The sequence below is a fragment of the Sinocyclocheilus grahami genome, unplaced genomic scaffold, assembly GCF_001515645.1.
Source record: "Sinocyclocheilus grahami isolate Dianchi unplaced genomic scaffold, SAMN03320097.WGS_v1.1 scaffold726.1, whole genome shotgun sequence".
In the NCBI taxonomy this organism is placed as follows: domain Eukaryota; kingdom Metazoa; phylum Chordata; class Actinopteri; order Cypriniformes; family Cyprinidae; genus Sinocyclocheilus; species Sinocyclocheilus grahami.
The window spans coordinates 300,285-313,550 of NW_015505905.1; the positions used below are offsets into that span (position 1 = coordinate 300,285).

General features: G+C 37.8%; 1 protein-coding gene across 1 annotated transcript in view; it reads right to left on the reverse strand.

The window, feature by feature from the left end:
* Positions 1 to 11,908, reverse strand: part of LOC107560420 (pantothenate kinase 4-like) — a gene marked incomplete at its 5' end in the record, with an annotated part of 32,025 nt that extends 20,117 nt beyond the window's left edge. Inside the window, 10 exons of the mRNA XM_016244599.1 lie at positions 3,158 to 3,313; positions 8,009 to 8,014; positions 8,310 to 8,410; positions 8,497 to 8,578; positions 8,855 to 9,036; positions 9,329 to 9,482; positions 9,592 to 9,684; positions 9,794 to 9,977; positions 10,068 to 10,276; positions 11,819 to 11,908. Of these exons, the coding sequence (XP_016100085.1) occupies positions 3,158 to 3,313; positions 8,009 to 8,014; positions 8,310 to 8,410; positions 8,497 to 8,578; positions 8,855 to 9,036; positions 9,329 to 9,482; positions 9,592 to 9,684; positions 9,794 to 9,977; positions 10,068 to 10,276; positions 11,819 to 11,908 (1,257 nt within the window). The remainder of the gene's footprint in view (positions 1 to 3,157; positions 3,314 to 8,008; positions 8,015 to 8,309; positions 8,411 to 8,496; positions 8,579 to 8,854; positions 9,037 to 9,328; positions 9,483 to 9,591; positions 9,685 to 9,793; positions 9,978 to 10,067; positions 10,277 to 11,818) is intronic.
* Positions 11,909 to 13,266: the final 1,358 nt, after the last annotated feature.

Below are 13,266 nucleotides of genomic sequence, written 5' to 3' on the forward strand. Positions count from 1 at the left end.
GTTTGTTTTACTTTGTTTCTTTGTTCATGTTCTTACTGTATCTTATGTATAAAACACAAAAAATGCCTGCACACTGGTGCATTTACAAATTGATGTTTTATATTCATTTAATTAAATATTAAAATACATTTCAGAATATAAAGCAATGTTAATTCAGCTCTTAATTTGTCATATATATATATATACTGTATATATATATATATATATATATATATATATATATAAAACAAAAAGTACCGATAAGAATACCATTAAAGTACCAAACTGATAAGCAGTATCGATAAGAGTAGTAATACCGTTAAAACCTTAACGATACCCATCCCTTGTTTTATGCATAAAAACATTATTTATTCATTTGTAACTGCAGGTTAAAGCATTCCATGTCCCTCAGAGCTGCATTAAACAGTGGGTAAATATATCTATTCCACTTGAGATGCAGCTTCCGTGTTTCCTCTTCATTGCAAAGATGAATTTTGTTGATACTGATTTCACATTATTATTTTGTTTATTTTATTTAAAAAGAAAAATTTAACTAAAACTAAATGTGCCATGCTCACAAAATCTACTACATATACTCTATAAACACTATACTATGTTTTGTATAATTACAATAAATAATTATATTTATAACTCAATTTAAATGTATTTTTTCTCTCCGGGCAAGTAACTTTTATACTCGGACAAGTAAATGACAAATTTACTTGTCCGAAGGACAACCACATGAGAATGCTTAATGTCAAGCCCTGAAAATGCTAAGTTTAATTATTCCAGCTGCTGTGAGAAAAAGCTATAAACGATCCATCACCTGCAGCATGTGATACAGCCCATTAGCTGGGACAACTTCTTCATGTTTACAGACATGACGTAATGATGTGGCAGCATGCTCGAATGGCCCGCAAACTCCTACCAGTACCACTCAAAATATAAACATTATTATAAGCTTACCGGACTAAAGTAAGGTGAGAGTTTTGAACACTGGCTGGTTATGTACTTGCTCAAAATTGATTTCGGATCATTTTTAACCAAAAAAAGTTACAGACTGCAGCTTTAAAGTACTAAAGGGGTGTAACCCCGGCATCCTGGCCAAATTCGCCCATTGGCCTCTGACCATCATGGCCTCCTAACCATCCCCATATCTACTGATTGGCTTCATCACTCGGTCTCCTCTCTACCAATAAGCTGGTGTGTGGTGGGCGTTCTGGCGCAATATGGCTGCCTTCGCATCATCCAGGTGGATGCTGCACACTGGTGGTGGTTGAGGAGATTCCCCCCTTCTATGTAAAGCGCTTTGAGTGCCCAGAAAAGCGCTATATAAATGTAAGGAATTATTACTAATCACTTTTCAGGGTTCGCAAAATCGCTAGCCCGACATCCCGGGGCTATTGTGTTTTCCAGTCGGGCTACCAAACTGTATCACCACTCTGCCCGACGGGCTATCTTAAATGCAGATTTAAAAACTCCTAAAGTGAGTTGTATCAAACTTAAGGCCATAAAAAGTTTTAAATATGTTAAATGGTGTAAGAAATGTCTTAATTATAATTTCAAGTGGTCTTACAGTTGGGGACGGAAAGACAAGAGTCGCGATACGGCTGGATTAAACTTCATTGAATAAATATAAGCGCTGCATGTTTCAAGTCAAAACGCGGCGTGGATGTCTTTATTTGAATGTATCTGATGGGAACCGACTGTCCTCAGAAATGTGTGGTTGGCATTTTAATTTCATTTTACCTATAATTCCTGATAAACAGCGTTTATGAGCGGGGAGCTGCTTTGTGTACAGCCGTTACCGGGGAAACCGCAATATTTCAGTGCTCCTAAAGCGCCACCTCATGGCAGAGAATGAATTTGCATTTCCAATAAGCCTTTCTTTGTGATTATGGTCAGATCAATGCAAATATCAACTCGTGTTTTTACGCAGCAAACACATAGGAGTTGTATATGAAAAAGAAGTTAATGTGCCTCCTAAAAATCTAAACAATTAAGACAGTAATATTTATACGTTTTAAATTGACAATTTATATGCTTGATTTATCCCTTTTCATAAAAATGGTCTAAAGGCTGAAATGCTGTTGAATAAGATTTTTGTTTTTGTGAAAACCTTTATCTGAACTGTAAATCATGTAATTTTATTGCTCAGCAATGTATGTTACCACAGACATTGTCCAACCCCACTCATACATTTTACTTGTGCAGCTCTTAAAATGGGTCATAAATTGCCTTAAATTTATTTTAAAATATTCTGCAGATACCCTGTAAATAGTGAAATAAAATTCCTTCCTTCATATTTGTTGATATTTGTGTACTGAAAATATTTTTGATTGACATTTAAACTCCTATCTGATTTTCTATATTTAAAAAAAAAATTGTCTTTTTTTTTATTTGGGCTAGTTAAATAAATTTTCGGGCTACCAAAATCTTAAGAGTACCTGCCCGAAGGGCTACCAGGGATTTTTTAATTTTGCGAGCCCTGCTTTTACAAAGTTTGCCAGGTTAGTGACATCAAAACATCTACATATCAACATATACCCGACCAGAAAGTTATTTCTGTCTTGTTTCTACATTTGAACTAACAGAATTTCAAGTCACAGTGGGTGGTTGTTGGTAAGAATCTCGGTCACAGTCACGGTCACATTAGACTTTGAGCATGCAAAATTTCCTTGAATGCTGCTTCGGTCGTGATATGAGGTCGCTCTGCAGCATCTTTTTAAATATTTTAATTCAACACATAACACATAATAAAATGTAAAAACATACAATTTACTCCACTTTCCTGCAGCGCTGCAGTTTTCAATTTCTGTTCTTTTAATTCAGCTACGAGGTTATGCTGTGACGTATCGATCTGCTGTTGGTCACACGTTTTTTTCACCTGATGCGAATTCGCAGGTCAGAGTTCACACTAAGCATGTACTTTGCAACGCAGCGAAATACAAAACTTTTCACATGGGTTTTGCATTTCCGGTCTGACGCATTTGCAAGCATTTGAATGGAAGTCAATGGAACGAAAAGTGCAGTGTGAACGCCCCTTTTAGTCTCAAAGTTGACCGGCCTTTATGCTGAGTTGTGAGATTACATATTTATTTTCTAAAAAGTTAGCATAGCATGTTAATAATCAAAGTCACAAAATGAAAGACAAAAATACAAAGCCTGGAGGTCTTACCCCATCCAATGCCTCCTCAAAGCAGTAGAGCCAGTACTCCCGAGCCAATGCATCCTCAGTCAGCTCCACCGTGTCTGGAATATAAGAGGTCGGGTCCTGCAGCAGGGGGAGGTTGACTAGCTGCCTCTCCAGACGGTCCATCTCCAACATGTCAAACTGGAGACAATGAATAAAGAAAAGTAAGTACCCACAACGCATTGAATGGCAATTCAATGGCAGCAGACATTTGATGATACCAAGAAGAGGTTAAAAAAATAAAACAGGCATACAAACCTAACTTAAGAGTTCACTCAGGATATAAATATTCATTCTTTGCTATAGAATGCTGAAGTTTTTCATTACCTTGGATCCCTTGACAAAAACCCAACACATTTACATTTATTAATTTAGCAGATGCTTTTGTCCACAGTAATAATTAAATGAGAAATACAACAAGCGATTCATCATAAGTAATAAATACGAGAAGTGCTAGTAATACATTTCTGACATTGTTCAGAAAAGTATCAGCTAGAACAGGGTGGAATTAATGAAAAGTGTAAGCAGAGAGGTTTTTTTCAGGATGCAATTAGGTGCTCACAGAAGAATTTTCAGCTGTCTCTTAAATATTGTCAGAGATTCTGTGTGCCAGATGGGGATGGGAATATCATTCCACCAAAAAAAAACGTTTTGGAAAGTAATTTTGTTCCTCACTGTGATGGTACCATGAGGTGTTGCTCACTTACAGATCTCAAGCTTCTGAAGGGGATGTAGCCTCACTAGAGTGAATGAAGGTAGGAGGGTGTAGAGCCCTTGGCTGTTCTGTATGCAAGCATCAATGTCTTGAACCTGATGCGAGCCGCATCCAGTAGTAAGTGCAGAGAGAGAGAGGTGTGACGTGGGCTCTCTTGGGCTTGCTTAAGACCAGTCATGCTGCTGCGTTCGGAATCATCTATAGTGGTTTGATTGTACATGTTGGACATGTTGCCAGAAAGTTGTTCAGCATGCTCTGTTGAGAAGGGCCTGATCTTCCTGACGTTGTGCAACGCAAACCTGCATGATTGTGCGGTCTCTGCAATGTGATCTTTAAAAGGTCAGATGGTCATCAAAGAATACCCCAAGACTTCTGACTGATCTTTATGGGATTATTGTTGATAAACCTAGCCTAGCTGTATGGTGAAATTAAAATATACAAAGTCAAAGTGGCAAGGATAATAAGAAGATCTGTCTTTGCCAGGTTGAGCAGGAGGTGATGTTCTTTCAACCAAGATGTCCACCAGGCAGCCAGAGATCTGTACAGCTACCATTAGATCATCTGGTTGAAATGAAAAATAGAGCAGAGCAATGGCACAAGAAACCATGTGCCTGTATGATGGGTCCCAGTGCTGTAGTGTATAGGCAGAACAGGAGGAGTCCAAGAACTGACCCCTGAGGAACCCTGCCCTGATCCCTGAGTTTTCTCTATAAATGGGGGGAGCAAGACAGGTCTGCAACTGTCTATAAGTATAGTGTTTAGTGTATTTTTTTAAGCAGTGGGGTTACCCGAATCTGCTTGAACATGGTGGGGAAAGTGCCTGTGTGGAGAGATGTGTTGATGTGTGCGAGTGCTGGTAAAAGTGTAGGAGAAATGGCTTATAGAGGGGTGTGAGGGGACAGGGGCTAGAGGGGAGGTGGTAGAATGACTGCAGAGGAGAATTTTAGATACTTTTGACTAGATTTTGAAGAGATTGTTGGCTGTGAATGTAGCTGGTCTGAGTTTTTGTGTGTGTGGAGCTGAAAACTAACTACTGATGGTTATAGTTTTACACGTGAAGAAATTAGCAAAATCATCAGCTGTTAAAGAGGTGGTGGGAGGGGGCAGATGAGAGAGTTGAATGTTTAGGAGTTTGCGTGCATCTGAAACGCTGTTAATCTTGTAGAAATAAGAAGTTTTGGCAGTGTGGACCATAACAGAAAAAGATGAAAACAGAGACTGATACATACTCAGGTCAGCTGGATCTTTTGATTTGCATAATTTTCTCTCTGCAGCCCTGAGTTTGGACCGGTGTTCATGAAGAACATCGGATAACCAGGGATTAGAGAGGGTAGTACACGCTGGCCTGGAGGAGAGAGGACAGATATCGCCTAGACAGGAAGTTAAAGTGATGATATAGAGTCTGTAGCACTTTTCACATCCAGTGGTGAGAATTGGGTGGGAGACGGAAGAGAGGATGAGCGTAGGTTTTGTCTGAATACAACTGGCAGGGGGTTGGTGGCAACATAAGAAGTAAGTTGAAATCAAAAGTAATAAAGACATGATCAGAAATGTGTTTTGCCAAAACGTTTTCTGTGACACAGCTGGATGTGTAAATGATCTGGTTGCCAGATTTTTCAATTCCCGTGGTGGTGAGCCATTTAAAATTGAATGAGGATGGAAGAAAGTTGAATTCTGCAACCTAAGGCTTCTCCAGATGGATGCTGAAGTCACCAGCGACTACAAGTGGGCTGCCATCCTCAGGGAATAAGGACAGCAGCACATCCAGATCCCCTAAAAAGGTGCCCAATTGACCTGGAAGGCAATAAATTACTACAATATGGAGTTTTACAGAGAGTGTTACAGTAACTAGGGCTAGGCGATATGGGCAAAAATTCATATCTCTGTATTTTTTGGACAATTTGCGATATACGGTATGTATATCTCTGTATTTTCATTTTTGGAATTTTTTTTAAATCTGTATTTAATATATATATATATATATATATATATATATATATACAAACACAATTTCAAAAAAGTTGTGACACAGCAGCACATCCAGATCCCCTAAAAAGGTGCCCAATTGACCTGGAAGGCAATAAATTACTACAATATGGAGTTTTACAGAGAGTGTTACAGTAACTAGGGCTAGGCGATATGGGCAAAAATTCATATCTCTGTATTTTTTGGACAATTTGCGATATACGGTATGTATATCTCTGTATTTTCATTTTTGAAATTTTTTTTAAATCTGTATTTAATATATATATATATATATATATTATTTATTCATTCATTCATTCTTAAAGATGCATGTATTTACATGATCATTAAGTTCTCATGACTAGATTCTTATGAATGTAACCATGTAAGCCTTCATATTATGTGCAAAAAAGGGTTAAAATCACATTTCATTCTAACATTGTAACACTGCAATCTAAAAACCAAAAAAGGCTTTTAAAGCGGATGTTAAATTCACTAAAATAAAAATGAAAATAAATAAGAACAAAAGCACAGAGTTGTGTTAGGCTATTTTCATTACCCCATTACAGTCACTTTACAGTTAGTGCTATCATAAAAATAGACTTACTTGTAGGTTTAAAATTCTACATGTCACATTTATTGTCCAACTACAAATATTTCAGCGAAATGTATATTTTAGTCAGAATTTTTGCACTCATATTTAATTGAGCTCTGTCTGTTTGGCGCACATGCGCGTGGAGGTGCTCGTTCACTGAAGTCTGACAGCAAAATGGAAATATTAACATGACTTTCTAACATTTACAGATGGAGAATATACCTGTGAAATGTAAGTTATGCATTAAGGGAAACAGCACATTTCAAACACATTAAACAACGCGAGTAGCCTTGTGTCATAGAGCATATGACGGGCCGAGCCACTTAAAAACAATGCAAAACTATAAACTATACTATGTCTTACCAGTTTTAAAAGGCCTTAATATAAAGCTTGTCACATGTTAAGAACAAATTGTATTATGCACTTTCTCCGCAGCAGCTCAGTCTGTGTCCTCTGCTATATTTTTCAGATGCGCTCGAATCGAACTACTGTATATCGATATAAACGGTATTGCCTCATATCGTATCGCTTATAAAGAAAATATCGATATATCGTACAAACTCGATATACCGCCAGCCCTAACAGCAACAGCAACAGCATGAAATTTAAAAGAATTATTATTGCAGAAAGATGGGTAAGTTTTGGGTTTTGGCCTACGAAAACACGTCATCTCTGCAGCACTCTATTCACCACCCAAACCAACCATGCAACAGGGTGACCGTGATTTCACCAAGTACAACATGTTCCTGTATCAACATCCTTGTTGATCCTGGAACAACATTCCAATTAACCAATCAGAATTGAGGGATAACTTTTCAGGAAATATCTGTTTTAGGCTTACGATCAGGATTAGGTGCTTCTACACCCTTGTTAATCAGCTATCATTTCACACTGATTTTAGGAATAAATTATGGGTAGGGTTAGGTTTAGGGGTAGGGATTAGGTTTAGTCTATATTTTTGGACAGTAATGTTGATCCAGGATCAACAAAAGATGTTGATCCAGGAACATGTCTGACTTGGCAAAATCACGGCAACCGATGCAACAGTATTCAACTGCAGAACTACAGCGCTGCTAAATGGACAAGTCTTGAGACACATCTTTAAGAGCTAAACTTCTTTTAACTTTACACACAGTCTTTATGTGGCGCTCATGTGTGAGACACTGAAAAAACAATGACAAGCGGTGCAACAGTTAAAGATGTCTGTTTAGCGCATGTTTGCATTGGAAAACAAGAAAAAGCAGCGCAGTGGAACACAACAACATGTTCTGTGTAAAGGGGCCCTAACAGTGCAATCAAAACGCTACCTTTATGACAAATTTCCCACAGCAGCAACTGTCAAACATTCCAGACAGTGAGTTCTCATCTACAATTAGATAATTTGCACCGTTTACACTCATGAGAAATAAGTGCATCACACCGAATAATATCCATGGCAACTTCACATTCATAATGATACAAAAACCTTCTGCTACCAGAGATGACTTTTTTTTCTTTTTTTTTTTAAAGGAAAGAGCATGCAGAGAAAACCACAAGAAAACCTGGATGGAAATGTACTTACTGGAAACTGAAGGGAAAATATTAGGGTATAGATAGAGAAGATGGATGGATGGATGAATGGACGGATGGAGAAGAGGAAAAGAAAAGAAAAAAGAAAAGAGATGAAATAAGAACATTACAGAGAACATAAATAGGTAATGAAAGATAAGTAGCATGCATCTCATTTGGCCAAATCCATAAATATAATGCATTTAGACTACAATCTACTTTGTCTTTCAAAAAAGACATGCAAAAAAAAAACAACAAAAAAAAAACACTGCAACAGCAAATTTACTCGAGGCCTCATCTTTTGTGCAAATTACCGTTCCACTACGAGCCCGCTGCACAGGATTCAGCTCTGGAGACACACTCATGAGACCAGAGCTGCCAGCATAGTTCTCTCCCCAGCTGTACTGGTTAGGATCTAACACAAAGAAACAAGTAGGTTAAACAAAATACACTCACTGCAGCAAATACTAAAGTTTGATTGTGTACACAACAATAGCTTACTGTCTTCTTCTGCCCCCTTCAAAAAGGCCCCAATAGCACCAAGATATCCTTCATGTCTTAGAAATAAAGCCTGGACCTCCCCCTACAAATAAACACAATTCTTTATCCAAAATGCTCACATAACACAGCAATATGTAATAAGATTTATATCCTGAGAATGTAAGCAGGGGATAACATACTGTCATTGTTATTACTGTATTACGCATGGAGAAAGAGAATTAGGTGATAGGAAATCGACTGCCTGGGGCAATGATAAATTAAAAATATTTGACAGAATTTGACAATATTAATCATTGTATCAAACACTCACGTAATCATTATTGATACAGAATTATAATTAAGAAAAAAGGTTGGAGACCTTAGTGAAGAAATTGATGCTATAGGTGATGGTGTGCATGGTAACGGGATGTCCTCGAATGAAAAATCCTCCAAAATAGACCCTGGTAAGGTTGTGCAGTTTGGCATAGAGGCAGGCAAGCTGTCCAATGTCATTGCTTATCATGTGCAGTAGGCTCTTCGCCATGTCTTCTTTGGAGAACTCTTGAGAAATATACAACAAAATGCCCAAGTAAGTGAGATCTGCCATGTAAACTATTCTTTGAATTCATGGTGCAAAACGGTGAAGATGTTACTTAGTAACACTGCAACTCTGTTACACTTTCCTCATGTATGCCTTTGTGAAACCAAAGACCTTTGGCTTCATTTCACATTAATAACACTGCAAACTAGGTGAAGGGTCAAATGACTCTTCCTGGGTGAGGAAAACAGGCCATACAACAAAACTGCCTCATGTTACAATCAAACCACTTTTGTATTTATTCTTCTGCTTTACCTTTGTCTGTGGTGGCTGATTTTCCAAAGCTACTTGCAATGAGGTCTCCAGTTAAACCCAGGGACCCGTAAGCACCTCCATAGATGTCTTTAACAAGCATATCCACATTTGTGTGTTGTCCTTTGGATGCTAACTGCAAAAGCTCATCAAACCTCTAAGAAAGAGAATGGGAAGGGATAAAAAAAAATTAAGTGAATTTAAAAAATAATAAAGAAAAAACTAAAATGTAGAAATTCCTAGTAATACTTCACATAATGAACCACCTTGGTTTTTGTAAGTAAAGCTCCAAGACCCCAAAAAGTGCCACCACCTATAGAACTGCCACCAATACGCTCAAATTTGTCCTCTGCTTCAACCTTCAAAAACAGGACATAGGTGCTTTCTTTAGAAAGTCTGCAAACTCAGGATTTGTTTTGTGTGTATAATATAACAGAGGCATTTAGACACAGTGCAGTACAGATATACCTTTACTATTGAGACTCCAGAGCCAATATTTATAAGCAGGTAAGGGAAGATGTCCGGATGTGTATTCTGGAACCGGAATTCAGAATCAGCATGTTTGGCATACACAAAAGCTTCATGGGGGATATTCTTCAGAACAAAGTTGCATCCCTTAATCAGACAAGTCATTTCATCCTCTTTGTCCACTCTAAAAATACAATTGAATTACCATTACAACAAATCCTTGAACTCCAAGCATGTCTGTATCATTCTCAGTCAGCTATAAAATTTCACTTACTTTAGCTTTAACTTCTTCTCTAACAGGTCTTTGAACTTGTATGCCCCTCCACCAGTTGCTTTGATGACTTTGGTTTCTGTGTTGACCAGGTGGTCTTTAATGAAATCTAGGCAGGTTTCAATGTAAGCATTCTCAAACTTGATAAAGTGAAGACGGGCAGTGATCTCTTCCTGTACAGATATCTCATAAAGAGGGTCACCTTCTGCTTCCTAGAAAGAAATAACATGAAAAATATATACAAATAATTATAAAAATTTTAACTAATGTTAATGCAAAGAAGCTTAATATAAAGTAACATCCATGAAACCTGTTAATTATATAAAATGTTCTTTAGACAAAAGATTTTTTTTATGAACCCTTCACAGTTCTTTGGGAAACTCAAAACTAGGGCCGCACGATAAATCAAATGTCACTGTCATGTGCATCTTGTCAGTAAAGCCGGTTCTGTGATTAGTAGTAAATCTCCATCACGTGCTTTCAGATAGAGCGGCATTCAATACACAGAGCCATAGTTCACTGACAAGCTACGCAATATCACGTTCATAATCGCATAGTTCGCTGACAAGCTACGCAGTATCGCGTTCATAATCGAATGAGATTCATCTGCGATTATATTGCGTAGCTTGTCAGTTTTGGAGATTTACTACTAATCACAGAACCAATCGCACGACAATCGCATGTGATTTATCGTGCAGCCCTACCCGAAACAGTTCCTCTATGGCATTGCTTTTAAATTTTAAAATTACCATTAATTCATGACCATCTGAACACTGTGCAGTCAAAAAGGAACTGCAATACATCCTGCAACACCTTGATAGACTGGGCTCATATGCCATTAACATCGTCTATAACAGTTAATGACCTCTATGCTCTTTTACTTTTTATTGTGAGAAATTCTGTTGTGAAATACATAATAAAAACCCAAGTGTTTAAGTGGTCGTGAAGACTGCAAGTGTGTGTAGGACTTTTAATGAATCAATAGGACACACTTACAACATAGTATTGTAAAAATGCAAGCAAAGTTGAGTTTTTTTTTTTTTTTTTACACATTGTGTATATGTGATACTTTGCACTTTAAAATAAAAATCTAAATATCTGTTCATTAGTGAATGGCTATGAATGACCCAATTTAATTGTGGTGCTTCTAATCAAGCGATAAAAAACAGCTGAAAATGTTTTACATAATACACATACACGTCTTTGTTACAATAAAATGTGCAACACTACATTTTTACACAAATGATATGTGATATCTAATTAAATTAATTACACCGCAAAGTTTTCCTCAACATTTCACTCTTTTGGGGCTTGTGAGTTCCTGAACATGATGAATGATGGGATACCACACCGAAGCTGTATTAGAGATAGTGTGGATTTTGAGTGCATTAACGGCACTGAGTGTTGCCATTTTTATTTTTTGTCATGTGCATGCTTTCTTAATTGTGCCAAGACTGCAAGTGTAGGTATTGGGACAGGCCCAGAAACTCTTTTGGAGTGGACTTTGTGCTTTGTAACTTTGCAGATCTTTTTCATGCAAAAAACAGCATTATGCACTAAAGGAAGTTGAAAATGTACACAAGAATAATAGGAGTCCTTTAAATCTAACAAGATGTACTATTTGTTTTGTTTTACTTTTTGTATAGTACATGACTTTCTCATCAGATTTTCTGACACTGCCTCCCTTGTCTCCAAAAAGGGTCCCTAATGTTATGTGTGATCATGGAGTGAAAAAGTCTTACCTGCAAGCTTACCTTCGCTGAATGATCAAACGACCTGACTTTGGCAACTTTATGCTGGACAGTGGAGTAATATGCCAGTTTTGTCAAAGAGCCACCTATATATATATATATATATATAAAACACTACAAAAACCTTATTATTAATAAATCGTTCATTGTAGTTTCACTTGTTATTTACATTATAGACTTGGTTTGTGACCCTAGCTGCATCTGCAAATTATTAATTAAACTTTCTCTTAGATGATGACAATTTGCTGCAAAGAAATAAATAAATAAAAATAAACCTCTGTAATATTTAGACAAACTGACATTAATGTCATTCAGTGATTTAAAAATCTTTAGTAAAACAACCAGGTGAAACATAATTTCACTGTGTAAACATGCTAAACATATTAAAAAGACAAATCAGATTGCATTTGCTGTTTAATGGCATATGGACTTTTTCATCAGGTTGCTGATTAGGGGACCATCTCTGTGTCCTAATGAAGGCCAAGTATGGTGACCCATACTCAGAATTAGTGCTCTGCATTTAATCCATCCTAAGTGCACACACACAGCAGTGAACACACACACACACACACACACACCGTGAACACACACCCGGAGCAGTGGGCAGCCATTTATGCTGCGTCGCCCGGGGAGCAGTTGGAGGTTCGGTGCCTTGCTCAAGGGCACCTCAGTCGTGGTATTGAAGGTGGAAGAGAGCGCTGTACATTCCCCCCCCCCACCTACAATCCCTGCCGGTACGAGACTCGACCCGCAACCTTTGGGTTACGAGTCCGACTCTCTAACCATTAGGCCACAACTTCCCCATGTTCAGTAATGTTCATACTATCCATCCTAAATCGTATGTGAAATTAGAAACAGTATGTCCCAAAGCGTAGTATGTTGAAAAGAGAATGCCAAAAGACTCCGGATGGATGATTCGATTCAGAACTACAAACACGAATTAAAAGCGTTAAAAACTACAAACATTGCGGATGTGCGACCGGTTACTTTGAATAGTCATGTCAAGTCAAGTCACCTTTATTTATATAGTGCTTTTAACGATACAGATTGTGTCAAAGCAACTGAACAGCATTAATTAGGAAAATAGAGTGTCCATAATGCAAAATGTCAATAGTAAACACTAATTTTTCAGTTAAAGGCAGTTCATCATTCAATTCAGTGATGTCATCATCCAGCTCAGTTCAGTTTAAATAGTATCTGTGCAATCATTTGCAATCAAGTCAACGATATCGCTGGAAATGAAGTGTCCCCAACTAAGCAAGCCAGAGGCGACAGTGGCAAGGAACCAAAACTCCTTGACCAAAACCTTGGGAGAAACCAGCCTCAGTCGGGGGGCCAGTTCTCCTCTGACCAGACGAACCAGCAGTTCAATTCCAGGCTGCAGCAAAGTCAGATTGTGCAGAGGACTCATCTGGTTCCTATGGTCTTGTCCCGGTGGTCATCTGAGACAA